At 47.5% G+C, this 11,336-nt stretch overlaps 1 protein-coding gene across 2 annotated transcripts in view; it reads left to right on the top strand.

Moving 5' to 3' along the window:
• Fam151b (family with sequence similarity 151 member B) overlaps window positions 1–11,336 on the top strand; it is a 24,813-nt gene that overhangs the window by 6,782 nt on the left and 6,695 nt on the right. The window contains exons 4-5 of one of the 2 annotated variants that reach the window (XM_004640965.2): window positions 2,637–2,854; window positions 5,737–5,872. In XM_004640965.2, coding sequence (XP_004641022.1) covers window positions 2,637–2,854; window positions 5,737–5,872 — 354 coding nt within the window. The remainder of the gene's footprint in view (window positions 1–2,636; window positions 2,855–5,736; window positions 5,873–11,336) is intronic. The other variant, XM_023700988.1, reaches the window with a different exon arrangement.

The raw sequence follows: 11,336 nt of genomic DNA on the forward strand, positions 1-11,336 counted from the left end.
GCCAGCTCAGCCCACCAGGGGGCAGGGCTGGCTGGCATGTGGTGCTGGGGGATTGAACCGCGGTCCCTGATGCTTTTGCTAAGCTTGTTCCAAGTAGGTGCTTTAGACCACTGAGCCATCTCTCCAGCCCCTGTGGAGGATTATTCTCTAAGGACCAGAATATTAACAATGAGGCGCAGATGAGACATCATTTGTGTCACTGTGGCCACCTGCTTCTGTCATATCTAGCAGTGCAAAAGTTACAGGTGAAGCCAGGTGTAGCCCATGACTCTGGGAAACCACTGGAGCCCAGGAGCCACTGCCACTGAGCTCCTGCCTCACCTCTGAATCCTATTTTCTAATTGAATGGCTTCAAGAAAGTACAAGGCAGGGCTGGCCAAATAGCTCAGTAGATTAAACCACCTGCAAGCAGGTTCAGGGACCAGGGGTTCAATCCCCAGGCCTGCCGTGCAGGCCCCGCCCCCGGGGTATGCTGAGATGACAGTTGAGACAGCGTGCTGGCACGCGCCTGTAATCCCAGCTCTTGGGAGGCTGTAAGCAGGTGAATTACTTCAAGTCCGATCTAGTAGTAAGACCCTGAACACCCTGTAGACCTTTCTGAACACCCTGTAGACCCTTCCATAAAAAATAAAATAAAAAAATTAGAGAGAGAGAGAGAGAGAGAGAGAGGCAAGGCTTTGGCAACCTTACAGGCCCAAGGTGGCCAGCCAGCAGCCATGGGCCTGACCGTGCCACTCACCCTGTGCCTCACCCTGTGCCTCACCCTGTGCCAGTGGAGGCACCATACACAGGACTTGGGGATGCATGAACTTCAGAGCTGTCCACAGCATGGCTTTGCCACAGCACAAGTCTGGAAGCAGCTGAAACAGAAATGGCAGCATCAGCATCCAGTCAGAGTGGGCAGGGACAGTCCAGGGCTTAGTCCACCACGTCAGGCTGCATCTGGGGTAGGAAAAGGAGGAAGGAGTGCGTGGAGCAGAGGGGCATGGGCTCCATGCAGCTTGCGGAGATGATCAACCTGTGTCTGCTTTTGCGTGGGAGCCCAGAGGGTGTCCCATCCCAGGAGAGGGGCCCATGTGCTTCCGCCTTCCCTGAAGGTGACAGTCTCGGTGGTGAGCACTTCTGAAGGACAGAAGCACTCATCTTAGAAATTCATAAGACAGAATTATAGGGTCTGGAGATATAATTCAGCAGCACAAGCGCCTGCCTGGCACGTGCAAGGTCCCCAGTTCAATTACTGGTACCAGAAGAAGGAGAAGGGGGAAGGGGAGGAAGAAGAGGAGGAGGAGGAAGAAAGCAAGAAAGAAGACAGAATTGTAATTGTAAGTAGGGAGGCTGACCCTTAGTTTGAGTATTGGGACCCTTGGCCTAGGACCACCAATCTCTTGCTCAGGGGTAAGACGACAGAATAAAACACAGACAAGATACCCTTCTTAGTTACAAGGAGCATCAGGCTGGTCTAAGCCAACGAGGGGCCAGGTGTGGTGACCTTGGCCATTATTAGGTGCACAGATTGACTGGGGGGTGCTGGTGGCCACAGGAAGTAGTGGGGGCAGCTGCTGGGAGTCAGGCCTCAAGGATTGAGGAACGACGCATCTTTGGAAAGGCACACAGGAACAGATCAGGGTTAATGAGTAATCTGGCTGCTGACTGAGACCGAGCTGGATGGGATTTACCTGAGTCCAGCCCTCAGTTGCTATGTCATTCTGCTTTGAGGCCCCAGAAGGTCACGGACTGCCTGCGGGTCTCCGCTCTGGCCGTTGGCTTAGAGATTAACCTGGCGTTAAGCCACCCACGGGTCTTACCACAAGTCATGTAGGCCTAGGACAGACTCTCAATTTAATTTTGTACCAGTTTATTAATATTAACCACTGCCCACTGTGTACCACAGCAAGCTGGGCCTCAGCATTTGGGGCCAGTTGTTTAAAAAGTGAAAATAACGTAGGCTGAATAAAGCCTTGCTCAGGTGCCTGTAGCTCGGAGCCAGAATATAAAAAAAAAGGAAAGGGCACTGGAGATGCAGCTCAGAATATAAAAAAGGAAAGAGAAGCTGCTTTTTAAATTTTAAATAACTAAATATCCTGTATCCACTTTCCAAAAAAGGTATTTACAATAAAAGGAAAAGTGGAATTAATGAAGGCTTTGAGGACATATGGTTTTATGCTTCCTAGTCGTTTTTAGAATGTGTTCGTGCCTCCAGACTCCCCCACGGATCTTGGGGGGCAGCTTTTCCTGGCAGGGTCTTGGCTGCCTCAGAGGCAGGCCTGGCGCCCTGGGGAGGGCCCCAGAGGCTGGAACAGGCTTGGTTTGTGGTCCTGTCTACACACTTTGATGAGTGTGTCTCTTCTGAATTGTCCCATGCTTGGTGACCCTGCTGTGGAACTGGAGACTTCTGTGTGGCCCCCAAGAAGTGTGGCATTTACTATGTACAGACCTCGAAGTCCCTTCTCCGAGCAGGAAGTGCAGACCCAGAGTCCGAGACCTAGAACGCGTTAGCTCTCGCTCCCGGTGCTCTGGGATCTTGGATTTTGTTTAGTTCAGGTATTGTTGCTTTTTATTTGTGTCATGAATTTGAGAACCATAAACCATTAAGACTCTCATCATCCTGTGTCCCACTGACCGCGAACTGACCCCAGCCTGGCAGCGGTGCCGCCGGCCATGGCCCTCTTGGACACGGTGAGAGGTCGCCTGCAGCGTCCTGTGTGGCTTAACGCCGATATTCTCCCCGGTCCGAGTGGAAGCAGCAATGTCGTGGACGCAAAGCCCTTTATAGACACGGTGACATCCTTCTTCCCGGCGGTGACGCTGTCCCTGGGCTGGACGACAGGATGGCATCCGGAGAAAGCCAACGAAGGTAACAGCCAGCGCACATCCCAGATCTGCCGCAGATGGCAGCTGCCGCCCTGTGTGCGCGCCGGCCCTGCTCCCTGCTTCCTCCCTGTTAGCTCAGGTGGAACCGCGCTCATGGCGACTCTGCCTCCAGCTTCTGTGGGACGTCTGGGAGGTCCAAGTGGCCCTGACCCGTGCGGAGCTGGTCTCTTTGAGCTTGTCCCATTCCAGGCTGGCCTTCCCGCTGCACCTCTGAGGAAGAGGGGGAAGCTTCTCAGCTGACTGCAGGCTGGGGGCTCTCGCCCTACCTGGACGCATGTCCTCCCTGGCCTCCCAGGAAGACTGGCCGGGTTGCGGCGCTCCTTCCCCCACGCCTCCCGCGGGCCCCCCGGGCGCTGTCCCCGCCTCACCTCCAGCTCGCTGCTTCTCCACGTCACCTGGTGGTGGCCTTTGGGGCAGCAGCCGGGGGCAGCAGACGGGCTGGACCTCCGTCCTCTGGCGGGAGGTGTCGGTTAGCCCGGCGTGGAGGGGCTGTGGGATGTCGGCTTCCACCCTTGGGGTCCGGCTTGCGCCTTTCACTCATTGGCCGTGAATATTTATTTAATTTTCTTAGTAGTCCGAGTGTGCAGCGCACAATGTGTGCACGCACACGTGGGGGCGTGCATGTGGGGCGTGGGCGCTCGCACGGACGCATCCTCACACCTGCCCTGCGCTCCCTGCGCGGCTCGGTCCCCCTCCCATTCCCGGAAAATCTTTCTCCCTGTCCCTGTTGTCCACCTGTCCTCTTTCGTGGTTCTTTTTGCCGTCCTGGCGACGGCACCCCGGCCTTGCACGCGGGCGGCAGGTGCTCCCCGCTGAGTCCTGGCCCCAGGTGGCTCGCTCAGTGTCAGCCTGAGTCCCGCGCACAGCGCTGTGAAGCCGCGGCCCCGCAGCCCAGCCCTGGACAGAACCGAGAGTGTGGCCATCTCCGTCGCAGCGCGACCCACTCACCTGTGTGTCCTCTCACCGAAGTACACAGCGCGTGACTAACACTGACCTGCCCGGTGGATACGGTGCGGCTGACCTTAACCTTCACTCACCCCGTCTTCAGCAACGCAGACTTTTCCCTCTTCTTATTGTGCAGATTTTTTAAAATGTATTCCGTACAGGGTCTACAGGGTCTCACTACACGGATTGGACTCCTGGTGATCCTCCTGTTTTCAGCCTTCCCAGCACTGGGATTACAGGCGTGTGCCACCATGCCCAGACTCTGTCGCGGGCTCAGCTGGGCCCGCGTGGTACATGGTACCAGAGATCGAAACCGGTCCCTGCACTTGCATAAGCAGGAGCTTAGTCACTGAGCTATCTTGCTGGTCCTTATTGTGCAGATTTTAAAATTGAGACTGTATGAATTTATAGTCGTGGAGGTATAGCTCCTGTTAGCAGAAATTCTGTTTCCTAAATATTGAAGAAAAGGTAATTCCTATTTATTGGAAATTTAGCTGTTAAACGACCATATCCACTTAGAATATCCATAAATGTTCCTTGCCTTTCTGTGCTTCACAGCCTAAGTTTCTGTAGTTTAGGATGATTTTTTTTTTTTAATTTTGTTTTCAATGCTGTTCGTGAATCAGCAAGTTTATTTTCTGCATATCTTTACATGATTTATAAAGTCAGCCTTGCTAGCGCATCTACTTTAGGCAAAATGTGTAAGTAATTGGACTACCCAACAGAAAAGTCAATTCTCACTCACACAACCAGTAACTATCTTGCAGCCACCTTTTCTTGAGAAAAAGAATTAGTTAACATAAATAGAAAGTCTCAATTGAGAAAGAATATTAGGGCCAGATGTGGTGCACAGTGGTAATCCCAGTACTCTGGGAGGCTGAGGCAGGAAGATTACATGTTCAAGCTCATCCTGGGCAACTTAGAGGTTCAATGAGATCCTGTCTCAAAATAAAAAATTAAAATAGGATTGAGATGTAGCTGAGTATGTAGGTCCTGGTTTCATCCCTCGGTGCCACAGCTAAGTAAATAAATAAAAGGAAACTGATGACCCATTTGTGCCTAAAGGACCAATCTTAGAATATTTATTGTAGATAAAAGTGTGTCAGTGTTGTGTCTTGGCACCGGGAGACCAGCGGAAGCCTTTCTTTTCCGCATGCTGGAGGTGGAGCCCAGGGCCAGGTGCCTGCTGAGCCGCGCTGAGCCGCGCTGAGCCACGGAGCGACTGCACAGCCCAGGCGGGCATGTGCTTGCCACTGTGCTTAGTTTGTGAGACTGGATCTCATCGTGTAGTCCAGGCAGGACTTGCGCTGGTGATCCTCCTGCGTTGGCCTCCCAAGCGCTAGGATCTTGGGCATGTACTTCTCTTTTTCTTTTCTTTTCTTTTTTTTTTTTTTTTTTGGCAGAACCGGGGATTAAACTCAGGCCCTTGTGCTTGCCAGGCAAGCGCTTATTCTACTGAGCCATTTTTATTTTTCTTTTATCTTTATTTTTTCCAAACATATTTTATTGGTACATTCTAGGTATATGTAATGATCACATTCATTAGAGAGAATTTGTGCCTTCACGTGATGTAACTGAATTCTTTTTCCCCACTCCCCTACCCTCCCTTCGATTCCTCCTCCCCTTCTTATTTACAAAAGCTTTGTTTCCATTTTTCCTTCTTTTCTCATGTTTTTACTTTTTGCTTCTTGCCTTTCTCCCTCTCTCTTCCCAGATTTTCAATCTACATTTTCCACTCAAATTATTTTCTTGTCTTAGTGATCTTTTAATTCACTGTAAATCCAAATGGAAATTTTCATAAGTTGTCCATGAATTTCCCATTAAGTTATCTATAGATTTGCCTATTCATGAGTAATTAAGTTTTTCATTGATTTTTCCAGAGTCCAGTCGGAAACTTAGAGTTCTTCCTTCTCCTTTCAGGGTACAGCTGGGAAATGGTGAGAGAGATGGAATCCATATGCAGTGGGCTGAGTCAGCCCGTGACCTTCCCTGTCCGAGCGGTGTTGGTCAGACAGTCCTGTCCGCAGTTGCTCTGGCTGCTAAAGAGATCAGACAGGTATGTGTTAGTCTCACAGCCAGCGTGTGCACATGCCTGTGCAAGGTGGCATGTGCAGAGCAAGGGACACAGGAGGAGAACTGGTTGTGTGTGTGAGTCACAGCACCTGGGTGAACCCGCACTGAGTCATCCCTGTGTCTTCACTTGATTCTGCACAGAAGCTTTTGCCCTTAGAAGATGCCCAGAAAACATTACCTGTTACAGTTTGTATCTAGATGTGTCCCCCCAAAAAACCTCATGTGGTAATAGGTGGAGCTTTTCAGAGCTGGCTGGAGTATGTGATGCTGGGATTGATTTATGGTACAATGCTAGGATTCAGGGGACTAGGATTCAGTTGTGAGGGCTATCTGGAAAAGATATAAGGGACAGAAAGTGGCTTGTTACTTGGACTTGACACTTGCTGCTTTTGCTATTGTCTGCCTCCTATAAAAGATTTTCTCCTCTTTGATCCTTCCTCTGCCATGTCACCCTGCATTGGAGCCAGCCCACTGTGAACTGAAACCTCTATAAACTGAGAGCTAAAATAAGCATTTTCCCCTTTAAGTTTGGATGTCAGCTATCTTGTCTCAGTAATGAGAAAAGTAACTAAGATAGAACTTTGGTACCAGGAGTGGGGTTGTTGCTATGACTGTACCTGATCCTGTGGTGGAGGAGCATTTGGAACTGGCTTGTGGAAAGGGCTTGGAAAGGTTTGGAGATGGCAGCTGAAAACGCTGTCCTATGCTGTTTGAGGCTGTACTTGATGGGAGAGTCTAGTCAGAGCTGAGAAGGTCAGAATGCTGACTGAAAATACTGCTGATAAAGACCAGGCTCAGGAGGTTTCTGTATGGAAGAAGGGCTTCATTAGCTGTCGGACTTTAGAATGTGTGTGTAATACCTTGGCTGAAAATGTGGCTACATTTTGCTCATATCCAGTGACTTGGCATGAGACTGAGATTAAGGACAATGAACTAATTAATCTTGCAGAAGAAATTTAAATCAGTCTAATGTTAAGGCCATGGCATGGCTGATATTGGGGGCTTTTAGTGAGATTAATGTTGAGGATCAAGAGCCAAGAGCCGAGCAGAATAATTTAAAGTATTTTGAGTTTGACCAGAAAGGAAGCACCAGTAAAGTTATGGCCTGCAGAGATGCAACACGGGAGAAATTGGTTATGCTTGAACTGAGATGCTGTCTAAGACACTATGGTCAGGTGAATATTGTAGGCTGCAGCATGGAAGGTGCAGTCTGATTCCATTTGCCTATTTGTATGAGAATAGAAGTAGAGGTGAATTGAATTCAGTCATTTATATGAGTGGATGTCATATGCTTAAAGAGAAATCACAGATGGTTCTGTCACTATACTCTATACTAGCCTTGTTCTTAGCTAGAGTACAGACAGCTACAACCTATCCTGGATAACTGAAGTAGAAAGGATTCTCTAACCCTGGAGTCCTTTGTTCGTGTAGCATTCTGTGGCCCTATAGACAATCTCCTGCTGCAAACATATCCTTTCTTTGTTAATGCTGCCTCTGCTTTTGTTTATTTTCATTAGCATTGGAGAGCTGCACTGAAGTCAAGGTGATCGTTGAAATTAAAGCTTTAAATTAAAAACTTTCAATTCCCATGGAGAACCATGGAACCCTTGAGAGTTAATCCTCACATCCCCACTAGAGAGACCTACCCAGTACTGGTGGCCTTGGTTTCCATGGTGACCTGCAGCACCACAAGGCTGTGGCCATGTGGATGGGACCTGTGGCTGAGGCTGGGATCCAGCCATTTCACAGTGAGGGTTGGGTGTAGCTCAGTGCCTATTACGTCCAGAACCCTGAGTTTAATCCCCAGCGCGTGCTTCAAAAGTGGTAACAATAATAATAATGAGGAGGAGAAGAGGAAACACAGTTTCCAGACGGTCAGGGTGGGTCTTCCACTTCACAGAGCTCTGCCATTCCAGTGTTTATAGAATCATTTCATCTGATTCTGGGGTGTGATTATATTTCTAATTACACTATAGAAAAAAATGTAAAACATTGTTGTTTTTATAGTCTTAAAGGAGCTTATTTGCTCTAAGCTAGGAAGAAATAGTGAATTTGTTTTTCCTAGTAGCAGGGCAAAAGTACTGATCTGTTTAGTCGCATAGGCTGGCATTAGTGGCCCACGCACCGGGATCCTGGTGAGATTCCACCCAGAAGACTGCATGAGAATGACCTCGGTGGGGGCTGCTGTGACACTCTTGTTCCTGATGGCAAGCTTGTTGTCTGCTGCCTTGCACTGCCTCAAGTCGGCAGCCTTGTTGACCACACCCCCAGGAGCCCTCAGCCTCCGGAGCCCTCTAGCATGTCACCACTTTAGTAAACTTTTAAGGGGAATCATGACTACACACAGGCTCCTTTCAACCATAGAGGGCGCTAGACGCCAGCGCCTTTGGAAGAAGGCGGTTAGCTGCAGATGCCGCCAGAGGAGGACTCGAGGGCTCCTGACTGCAGACCTGCGCCCCCCCCCCCCCCCCCCCGTGTGCCTGCCTGTGTTTCACAGGCGCAGAGTGAGCCTTTCTGGGGCCAGAGCACTTTGCAGGAGGTCCTGGCGACACCTCACTGAGACATGGGCTTCATCCCAGACCATGGTGCTCTAGGAATGGTGCCACCTGGTGAGGGCCACTGCCACAGGACAGGGTCAGCGTCCTCCTGGACCAGGACCATGACAGCCGCCTAATCGACCTTTGTGCTCCCTGAGTACACAGTGGGGACCGCCCTGCTGGTCGGAGCCAGGAAGTGTGGCAATCCCCAGTGTGCCTGCTCCGCTGAGACAGAGCGTTGCTTTTCCTTTCAGTCTTGGGATGGGCAGCCCCGACGCCTGCTTCCTTCCTCCCGTGCCTGCGCTGCTGTGCATTCTGATGCCTTCTGGTTCAAGTAGGCGCCTGGCCCAAGTTCAGTTCCCAGTCTCACTTCTTACCCAGAAAATATCCAAAGTATAACAGGAATGACAGTGATAACAACAAAATTCACACATTCCATCATCAGCAAACCGGAATGCGGTGGACTAGACCCTGCGTGTCCAGACTAGCTTCTAAAAGCCGCTTAGCGCACGTGAGCCCCGAGAGATCGCCGGCTGGCAGGGGACACTAGTTCTGCAGGCCCCGCCCCAGCCGAGGTGACACAGTTGGCTGTGCAGTGCCTGCAGGCGTTCTGTCCCACCCATGTCCGCCCCAGCGCCTGCTGGTGTGAGCTGTGTGCTGGCCAGGTGGTGGCGGGGGACACCAGCCCCAGTGACGCTGAGCTGGCCCTGCCACAGTGACTCTGGACCCGAGGCCTGGGGGCACACCTCGGATGAGCTTTCCGTTTTCCTCATGCTTAGTGGTCTGCTTCTGTTTTCTTTCTCTCTCTCTTTTTTTTTTTCGATGCATCCTGAAGTCATTTATTGCTTTGTGAAACAGAACATTTATTAATGAAATTACAAGTCAAAGAAGCGGATCAAACTGTCTACTGTTTAGGGTATAAATTTTTACAGAACTGAGCAGCTCAAGGTTATGTAATTTCTTAATAGGAGGAAGTTTTAGGCCAACCAGTCCTATAGAATAGAAAAACTAGGAAGAAAAAAAAAAGCAAAACAAAAAAGAACCAATTTATTCAATAAGACTGGATAACTGCACAATATCAAATTATGGAACAATATGTATGCCACTAGCCAAAGTTATTTCTCTTAGAGACTAAATCTAGGAGAAAATGATGCCATACTAATTACAAAATACAAGAAATAATTCTTTTTCATTTGGAAGTATGGCAGAATGTTAATGAATATCGTGAGTACTGGGATATTTTTTCTTTTCCCATCTCTCCCAGTTTTCTAAAAAGAATTAAATAACCAGGAAAATGTTAACAGTTAAAAACAGAGAAAAATCTCTTAACTAAACATGTTATTTATGCAAAACCATTTCTATTGACATGAATTCCTTAATAATTCTAGGTTTTATGTGAGCATATATAAGTGAGCTTATAGAAGTTTCAACAAAGTAAATGATATTCCTTTCATACAGCAGTAATTGTTTTTAAAATGTGACCTATTATTATACATCAGGCAACAAGTTAACAAACCTAGCTTTTTGCTCTCAAAAAAATAGACTAAGCCAATGATTTCCTCTTGAGTTACTGATGGTTGTACAGTTTATCTTTCCAGTTGGCTAAATTTACCAGAACTACTGTTTCAGGAGTGGGGTATCCTCCCACTTCAATACTAGTTCTACAGCCATGTTATTCAAGGTATCACCAGCACTACCTATGAGGTTTAATCAGAATCAATTCCAAATCCACGTTAGAATCTGCATGTAAAGATTTCCAAGAGATTTCTATAGACATATACATTTTGAGAAACTCTGCTGCTCTAGACTTACAAAGGTGATTCCTATCTTGTTACACTAAGCCTGGCTTTTGCAGTTACAGAACTTCTCCAGTTGTAACCAAGTGTTTCCACACTGACTTCTCCATCTGTTTTCCTCTTGCTATTCATGGGAAACAACGATCAAAGCCTGTATATGCTAATCCTTCACAGAGTAAAAGCAAAAGAGGCATTTTATCAGCAGTGATGTCTAAATTCAAGTGCTCCACACACTGACCCTTCTCAAGTTCTTGAATGTGATGCCTGCTGTGACTTTATAGGGCATGACTACATTGCTAATTTTCCTATCAAATATGTTCCAAGTTATACACTCAACTGATTTTCTTCCCTCTCAAGTAACTCACCTCTGGTAAGAGAATAAATGTAATTTCCTTTTTTCAAAACCTATCACTTATCTTTCAGAACTGTCAGTAAAGTTAAAAGAATGTAAAAAATTGTTTTCCTGTCTCATTACCCATATCTAAAATCTGAAAAACAATTAACGTAACCATTAATTTAGTTATTGAGAATCATTTGAATTTCTATTTGAGTAGTTTCCATGAATTAAGATTTTCCCCTCTCATGGATACTCATAGCTTCTATATGGCCACTTCTAAAGTTATAGACAAAAGCATTCTCTTTTAGAGAAATACATAATTAAATATAAAATGTGCCCTATTTCGTTATCTCTTATTTTTAAGGAGTCATAGCCCTTAATAGCTACTACACAGTCTAATTTTAAAAGTATTTCTTGTAGGGCCAGCCAAATAGCTCAGTGGAGGGGCCAGGGGTTTGATCCCCGGGCCTACCGTGCTGGCCCCACCCCCAGGGTGTGCTGAGAAGGCAATTAAGTCTGGGTGTAGAAGAACGTATTTCCTACCATTTGTAGTTATGTAGTAAACATGAAAACAACTTTCAATCATATTCAAAAGACTTATTTATTAATATCTAATATAAGTTTCTTTATCTGCATCTGTGACGTACATGTATGATAAATCCATCGAGTTCCAACAGGATTGAAGTTTCTTGCAATTACTGCTTTATATCTACAAAGACAAACATCTGAACTTGTGAGGCCTTCCTATCTTAAAAGCAACTTAACTGGTAGTCTCTG

This window comes from Octodon degus, unplaced genomic scaffold (genome assembly GCF_000260255.1).
Source record: "Octodon degus isolate 3935 unplaced genomic scaffold, OctDeg1.0 scaffold00129, whole genome shotgun sequence".
Classification (NCBI taxonomy): Eukaryota; Metazoa; Chordata; class Mammalia; order Rodentia; family Octodontidae; genus Octodon; species Octodon degus.